General features: G+C 40.8%; 1 protein-coding gene across 1 annotated transcript; it reads left to right on the top strand.

Annotated features, from left to right (window-relative positions):
- The first annotated feature begins 2,010 nt into the window (after positions 1-2,010).
- LOC131642646 (uncharacterized) lies at positions 2,011-8,172 on the top strand. Its single transcript, XM_058912867.1, has 2 exons — positions 2,011-2,430; positions 6,238-8,172. The coding sequence occupies exon 2, from the start codon at positions 6,270-6,272 to the stop codon at positions 8,130-8,132; it is 1,863 nt and encodes a 620-aa protein (XP_058768850.1). The 5' UTR covers positions 2,011-2,430; positions 6,238-6,269; the 3' UTR covers positions 8,133-8,172.
- Positions 8,173-8,635: the final 463 nt, after the last annotated feature.

Below are 8,635 nucleotides of genomic sequence, written 5' to 3' on the forward strand. Positions count from 1 at the left end.
TTCCTGTAAGCAAATGTACCGAATGGGCACGTGAAAGTGGTCTTTTCTTGATCTTCAGGTGCAATATGAATCTGAAAGTAACCTGAAAAACCATCAAGAAAACAATAATGTGATTTACCAGCTAGCCGTTCAAGCATCTGGTCAATGAACGCCAAAGGAAAGTGATCCTTTCTAGTAGCCTGGTTCAGTCTCCTGTAATCAATACAAACTCTCCAGCTGTTCTGGACTCTAGTGGGAACAAGTTCATTCTTTTCATTTTTTACCACTGTGAGTCCAGATTTCTTAGGTACAACCTGCACTAGACTTACCCACTTACTGTCAGAGATAGGATAAATGATACCTGCTGTCATACCCCAAATTTGTCCTACCCCCTTTACTTCTAACTGGCTTAGGCTTTGCATTCATGTACATACATCACTTAGGTCATAATCCATATCCATGCATTCATATCATAGGTTCTATTCAAAGGCTAGCAAGAGAAAACTCCATTGCAAAGAAGTTTGATCAAAGAATGTGGAAACTGAGGTATAATCATGTGGCTCTCTGTTCATTGAAGTCCTCCTGGATTGGGAGGTCTCTTTGTTTCAAATCAGGGCATTGAATCAGGAAGGGTTTCTTCGACCAAAATCAGGGTTTCTTCGACCAAAGTCAACCAGTTGACTGTATGGTCAACATTCAATCAGGAAGGGCTTCTATGTGTGGAAGAGCTTCTCGTACTGACTATGGGGATGTGTTTGTTTGGCTGGATTTGACTGGAAAAGATGTAATCGGGAATTTCATCAATAGTCGGAAAAATCGGAACAGTTGACTTTTGGGTCAAAATCAGAAGAATTGTCCAAATATTGACCCCTGGTGGAAAAATAGTCGAGAAAAGTCAAAGGAGTAATAAAATCAGGGAGAATTGGTCAAAATTTCCATCTTGGGAAATAGGGTTAAAATGTAAGGCTTTCATACTTAGAAAAATATTTGGCTCTTAAAAACATGATGAATAGTCCACTTCAGCCCTGATTTACACGTGTCAAAAAGCCTTATTTGAGAAAATTCCCAACATCAAAAATGTTCAGATCATGGCATTCTACAATTCTCTAGTTGAAAGTGTTTTCATCTGAAGCTTGGTTGAAGATCTATTAAGGTGTGAAGTTGGGGTTTTTCATTTGAATCAAGTCATTAAAGCTGGGCAAATTTCTGGTCACGCGTAAGCATTATGCCAAACACGTGGTGTGCCACATTTGAAGACAATTTCAGGGCAATCCAAGAACCCCACAAATGCGAACTTGGTATTTTCCTATTCTACTCTAAGCCCTCTATACAACAAGCCAATATTTGAGTCATTTGGATGAGCGTTGAGTCAACTGTGGAGCTCCAAAGTGACGCCCTTGCCAAGTCACACACCGCCAAATGTATGGGCCAGATCCAGGGCACGCGTGGGTCATTACATCGAACATGTGGCGGGCCGTTTTCAAAACACATTTTAGAGACTCACCAACTTCTTCTCAATATAATTCCAAGTTCAAATAGTTATCTTCCAGGTCCCCTTTCCAATGGTTTAAGAATCATAACTTTTGGACGTGTGGATGGATAGATACGAGAGCTCAAAGTTGCTCCCCGACCAGGTTACATTTTTGCCATGGATAGGAGACCGCGAAGAGTCACGCACGCATAGGCCCATGCAGCAGCAATGTATCATCTTTCCAAGTCATTCTCTCCTAATTCCAAGCTATAATTCACAACATCACCAACATGAAACTTGCTCTACCATGCATCCTCTTTACAAGGGGCCAATAATGAGTCCATTTGGTTAAGTATGGAGATAGGTACAAGAGTTAAAAGTCAGGCAAGTTACTGCACACGTAAAGGCAACAGAAAGAATTGCTACAAATGCAAGTGCTTGTTCACTAAGTTTGCAAAAGAAATGATACGCTACACTCATCCCCACCATAACCTACCAAATGCATCTCCACATATAAACCTCACCACACATTCACTCCTCACTTTTTTGAGATTCTTCATACTCTCATCTTCTCATTCTCCCGAAACTCTCTCATCACTCTTCCCTCCCTTCACTCTCTCTCACCAAGAAAAAGTTTGTTACACTGCGTAACAAACTCCAACCAACTTCTTCATCTTTTCCACATAACCACTCTCCTCCACCTCCAACCATCACCATGACCACCGCCCTACCGCCGCCGTAATCGTTATTCTTCCGCCTTCATCTTCATGGCGCCAGCCTTCAACCACCACTACAATGAGCTATTCATCCGGTCCTCTCCTCTCTACCAAGCACAGTAGAAACATCATCATCGCACTCGAAACTTAAAGCAAGGTTTACGCGATTCTTTGAAGAAGATTGCCTCGTCACCACATCAACATCATCAAGAATTCCCAACTGTAGAAGTCCTCGGAAGATTACCAGTCAAGAGTCTATTCCAAGTAAGCGCCTCAGAACCTCATGGCATGATAGCATCATAATAGTTGTTATGGTATGGTGTGTATGTGATTCTGACTTGTTCATAGTTGTTGTGGTGCACTGTGTATGCGATTCTGATTTACTAATGGATAAACTGAAATTCGTTTTAAATGCTGGATCTGCACTTTATGCGCAAGAACAAGTAGATTAGGCCGTTTCAGTTTCGTTTTGGTTAACTTCATAATGTTAGGGCTTTAAGTTTTTGCTCTGATGATGAGATAGGAGAGGAATTAGTAAAATCTAATGGCGGATCTGGACTCTACACGAAATTCCGAGTGAAATGGTGGTGATTTCATTGATTTCTGCAAATAACAACTCATCGCCGCCGCTAGGATCATCGGTGAAGACGACCGGAGCGGTGCTCCGGCGTCTGGGTCTTTCATGTGGTTTTCACCAACGTGCCTGCGTGTCACGAGCCTATTGGCTCTCGCTCCCATTTATTTTGATATATTTTGGCCTGCTAATATGATTGATACGTGAGGTGTCTTAGTATGATTGGTCCACACCGTTTTTGTCTTATCTTCATTAAAAGGAAATGTGACCAATTGATATTTGTTTTAAGGCATTTCTCTGTCACGTTAGATTGCACTTGCTGAGTGGTTATATAAAATGAAATAAAATGGAATAACAAAACAGTCTGGGCCACGTTTTGAGACAGGGCCTTGCGCCACTTCTGATTCTCGCACCCCTCTTAATCAGGCCCACGTGCCATTTGTAAAGAATTCAGTTCATCTCTGCTTTACTAACACACCCCCAGACCTAGGCAGATTTTGCAAGTGTTTAGAAATTGTTTTTCTCATAACTTTTGTTCCATAAATCATTTTTCCACGAAATAAAAAACCAATAAAAATATGTTTTAGATAGTTTTGTGTGTGTACATAATCGTGATATTTTTGTATATTTTTAGAAGTTAGTTTGTTATTTTTAATAAATCATTTTCGTAGATGTGTTCCTATTTCTTCATGTTTCGATAGGTTTTACAAAGTAATTTCGTTTAATGCCTTAGAATTAGAATTTAATTCCCATTTTTTGTGTGATATCAGTAGGCTCCTATATCTTCATGTGTATAAAAAAATAAAAGTGCAATTCCACGTCTTGATTAGATTTTCATTAGGTTTCTTTTACCCGATTGATGTGTTCTTCTAAGTGGTTAACCATGTGAATTTGATCTATAATTCGATTTGCATTCATGCAATGATGTTGGTTACTTTTTGTACATATAATTAGGGATGTTTAGAGGTCCTAAGACCTGGAATTGAAAATTTTAACTCATGTTTTCTTATTTTACTTGATTTTTCTTTCTCACATGTAAATACCTTGTTTTTGGTTGACGATTGCACCGTAACTTGTACAAATGACCCGGAGTTTTGTGTAGAACTTCTTGGCATGACTTTATGGTTGTTTAAGCCTCTAGTAAAGGCTATTTGCTACTGACTCGTGCCATTTGATCGCATGTTTCTAACTTCGTTCACCATTTGAAACCGTTTAGCTAGTATTAACCTAGTATAGGCTAGTTTTGGTTAGAGTTTTGTATCGCTTCATGCTAATTGACTAATATAGATTAACATAGGATATTGGAACTAAATGAATGAGTTTGCTACTGACTTCAAGCTTAGACCATGTGTTCACTTGCTTCTGTTTTGATTAATTGATGTTTGCCCGCTAATTGGTAAGTAACGATGCATGCGATGTTTTGACGACTTCTTGTGGATGTTTTTGTAGGGTACCGTGATGCTTTTGCATTTGATTTGGGACATTCAATCCCTTGTTTTGCTACTGACTTGGAGCTTCTTTCTCTTGTTTCCATGCTTAGCCTCTCATTTCTTACTTTGATTTTGATTACATCTTGCTACTGCTTACCATGTTCCCTTAGACTCTTCCTCCTTTGTTAAGAGGAATCGAGATAGGTTAGTTATCCCCGACCTTAGGACCATTTATAGATTAGAATGACATAGGTTAGGATGTTAGATCTAGTTCCCTATTGCATTCTTTTTCTTTTTCAACTCTTTAAAACATTAATAAAAGGAAGATGCGAATCACATTAAGCAAGTGATAGAGAAATGAGTGGGATTCATTCCCTAATCTATTTCTCAATCACTTAGTGGCATAGAAACGAGTGGGATTCATTCCCTAATCTGTTTCTCGGTCACTACTTAATGGGAGAGGAACGAGTGGGATTCATTCCCTAATCTGTTTCTCAAACATTAATTAATGGGAGAGAAATGAGTGAGATTCATTCTCTAATCTGTTTCTCAAACATTACATAATGGGATGGAAGTGAGTGGGATTCATTCCCTAATCTGCTTCTCGATCATTATACATTTCATGTGATTCGGATCGCAAAATAAACTCCCTCTAAAAAACACCAACCAAAAACACTTAAAACACATAACAATGGTTCAGACTAAAGCAAAGTAGAGAAAGTGGTGAGTGGCCCGGTATTGGGAACTGTTCATCACTCATCTACCCTAAAAGACACAAACCAAGCATTTCTTTTTCTTTTGCCTCGTTGGCACCTAAGGGCAATGTCATTTCCGTTCGAACGCATCGTAGGTCTGTCCCCTTATGCAAGAACGTGAACGTTGACGCCGCCCAATTAAAAAACACAAAAACAAACAGAAAATCTTTAGCCGAGCTACGGTAACTCTGATTCCTGAAAAGGATACGTAGGCAGCGGGGTAGGGCCCGTGCGAGTACAATTCTTTATTTTTCCCTACATTCTGCATTCATTTTTGCATTTAGACATAGACATAGTATACACCCTTTAGATAGAAACAAACATAGGTGGATACCATCGAGTACGATGGGCGTGAGGGGTGCTAATACCTTCCCCTCGCGTAACCGACTCCCGTACCTTGATTCTCTGGTCGCAAGACCCTGTTCCTTCCTTTGTTAGGTTTTCTGATATTCCTTTCCCTTATGGGATAAATATATTGGTGGCGACTCTGTTCATTTTTCGCGAGCGTGCGACAGCTGGCGACTCTGCTGGGGATGTTGCTAGACCTGTTGCTGGTCCATCCTTAGTGAGTCGATCCTAGCCTATCCGTTTGTTTGTTTATTTACTGGGTGTGCTATGTTTTGTCTATACGTGCCTTTATTTATTTTTTTATGTTGTTTCGCATGTTCTGTTTATTTTCTGCTTGCATATCATGTTTATTTCTGTTTGCACATCATGCATATGGATTATATTCTGTGTTCCTTGGGATCTTCTGTTCTGTTTTGCAGGTTGGGTGGGATGTTTTATGAGGTAAAAGGCCCAATACCCAGGCCAGAGTGACACATAGGATACCTAGGATAGAGTGGATAGTCATGACGCCAACAGAATGTCAGGTTCTGTTGATTGCGATCATGAGACCCACGACCAGTCGAGGTTCAAATGAGATACCGTTGTTGGCATGTATTTGCGACAATGATGGTGTTTCAGGAGAACTGATAACGCTGGAAGCCATTGACCTACCCTGACCTAGACTACACCTGTGAGTGGGGTGGGATATACATGACAGGTACCATTGGTGACCGTTCTGTTGGTGACTTGTGTTCTTTTGGTTTCACTGTGCCTATGCCGGACCTTTGATCCTGCAACATCCGATCTCATCCAGAGGCCACACACACTTCTCCTATGTGGGGAAACCTCCATTGCATCATTTACATCATGGCATGTTTACCTTTCAAAAAAAAGAAAAGAAAAGAAAAGAAAAGAAAAGATATATAAAAAAAAAAAGAAAGAAAAGAAGTATTATTATTTCTCATGTGCATGCCATTTTTTTCAGGGTATCCAAGGTTATTATCTTCTTCACTTGAAATGGCTAACAACGTGACAGTTACCAAAGAAGTTACTAGGCGCACCTTCACCTGCAGTTTCTTCCGAGAGGATATAACGCCTCTGATTCGTTTGAGTACTTCAGTTACTGGGCTAAACTTGGATGAATTCAGGAAGACATATGGTCATATCCTACACATGTTAACTTCTCGGGTTGATGAATGGGCTCTCTACACACTTCTTCAGTTCTACGATCCTGAGTTACGATGTTTCACCTTCCCTGATTACCAACTGGCACCAACCCTTGAAGAATATGCTGATATCCTCAAGATTAAGGTTCAACACAGGATTCCTTTTGTATGTGTACCCGAGAAACCGAAAATGGACCGAATTGCTGGTGCTCTTTATTTGAGCATGAAAGATGTTACAGATAACTGGAAGCCTAATGGTGGAACCCACGGATTCTATGTTAAATTTCTGATGAGGAAAGCTGATGCCCTTGTTATTGAGAAGAAATGGAAAGAATTCAATGCTCTCTTAGCTGTTATGATCTATGGTTTGGTGTTGTTCCCGAATATCCCGAATTTTGTCGATCTTACTGCCATTTGCCTCTTTATGGATCAAAACCCCGTGCCTACTCTCTTGGCGGATACTTATTATGCTGTTCATTCCAGGTATGGGACGAAGGGAGCCGTTGGAGGCTGTTTGCCGTTGTTATACGAGTGGTTCACTTCACATTTGCCTAAAAGTGGACCGTTTGTCACAACAAGAGACTCACAGAAGTGGCCTCAAAGGATCATGGGGCTTACGGCGAATGACATCGTTTGGTATCACCTTGGGAAAGGGATAGAGGAAGTTATTACTAGATGTGGTAGTTTCAACAACGTTCCCCTCATAGGAACGAAGGGAGTTATCAATTACAATCCGAGGCTAGCGCTGCGTCAGTTGGGTTTTGCACTAAAGGACAAGCCGTTAGACAAGGAAATATTTGAATCTGTTTGCTTTAAGAAAGGGGCTGATCCAGAGGGTCTAGAAAAAGTGAGGAGCGCCTGGAATAGTATTCATACAGATGACCGAACTTCCTTGGGAGGGAAGAATGCCATTGCTAAACAAGCCTACACTGATTGGGTAAAAGATAGAGTCAAGGAGCGCCTATTGCCTTTCCCGAAGGTTAAACCATTGTATGAACAACCACCTGAAGTTTTGACTGCCACTGTGCCAGCCGAAGACTATACCCAGGTACATGTGGAAAACATCCGGTTGCGTGAGAAGGGGGAAGATGCTAAGATAGAGTATTTCTTGGTGAATCAGAAAAGGGCTGAATTAGCACATGAGGTTAAAATGTTGAAAGGAGGATCTTCCAGAGTTCAAAAGAGGACTAGAACTGAAAAGGGTGAAAAAGCTACCGCTATCATTGTCGAGGATAACGAGAAGATCATAAAAAAGGCCATAAAAGAGGCAGAAGAGAAGCTCAAGCAAAAGTACAGAGAAGACTTGAAGGCCTGCAAGCTCCAGTTAGAAAAAGAGACTAAATATCAGCTGAGGACTATGAAAAAGAAACTGGAAGATGAGATTACTCAGAGAATAGCAGTCGAGACACAGCTGAAGGGAAGTCACCTCCGCTCCGCTCGACTAACAGAAGAGAATGTCAAGCTCAGAGATCAAATGGCAAGTATGGAGAATGCACCTGAGAAAGATTATCTCCCAGAATGTAAAGGATGTGACGAACTTAGGGAGTGCTGCAAGAAGTTGGATGGGCATTTGTTTCGCAAAGATGAGGTGATTCAAAGCCTTCTTAAAGGAAGAGATCGAGAAGCAACCAAGAAACTGTTTGATGAAACTAAGAAGTGGAGTGACGAGCACTTCAGACAAGGAGGACCTCTGTTCTATGTTCAGATGGATTGATGTTTGAGTTTGTATGTCTCGACCACCACCAGACTTGTTGGATGGGGTCTTTTATTTCCTTTGTTGAACTATCTTGTTGGTGTATGGCTTGCCCAAGTTTAAATTTCTGTTATGAATGAAAAAGAACTAGTTTCTCTTGATACTTACCTTGTGTCACGTTGTTAGCTATTCTGGATTAATATTAAATCTTGGATACTCTGAAAATGGCACATCACGTCATATGCACACATGCACTCATACATTCACATTATCACATTGCATTTTTCAGGTTATTGTACAAGAAACTAATTGGGGTCCTTTTCAGCAACAGATTTCTTTCCCGACGACGAAGCTGACTTTCTTACATCCTTACCGCACCAGGAGTAACGAGAGAATCATGGAACAATTTGAACAGAATCAAGCTGCCCTCCGTAGGGATATGGATGTTATGGGGGAAAGAATGGCCCAACTTATGGAGACTCTCCATGCCGTTGTTCAGGGACAGGATGAACTCAGAAAGAGCG

Source organism: Vicia villosa, unplaced genomic scaffold (genome assembly GCF_029867415.1).
Source record: "Vicia villosa cultivar HV-30 ecotype Madison, WI unplaced genomic scaffold, Vvil1.0 ctg.005538F_1_1, whole genome shotgun sequence".
Taxonomy (NCBI): domain Eukaryota; kingdom Viridiplantae; phylum Streptophyta; class Magnoliopsida; order Fabales; family Fabaceae; genus Vicia; species Vicia villosa.

Excerpts from the sequence above, each read along its gene's own strand:
- LOC131642646 (XM_058912867.1), top strand. The coding sequence starts at position 6,270 with ATGGCTAACAACGTGACAGTTACCAAAGAAGTTACTAGGCGCACCTTC.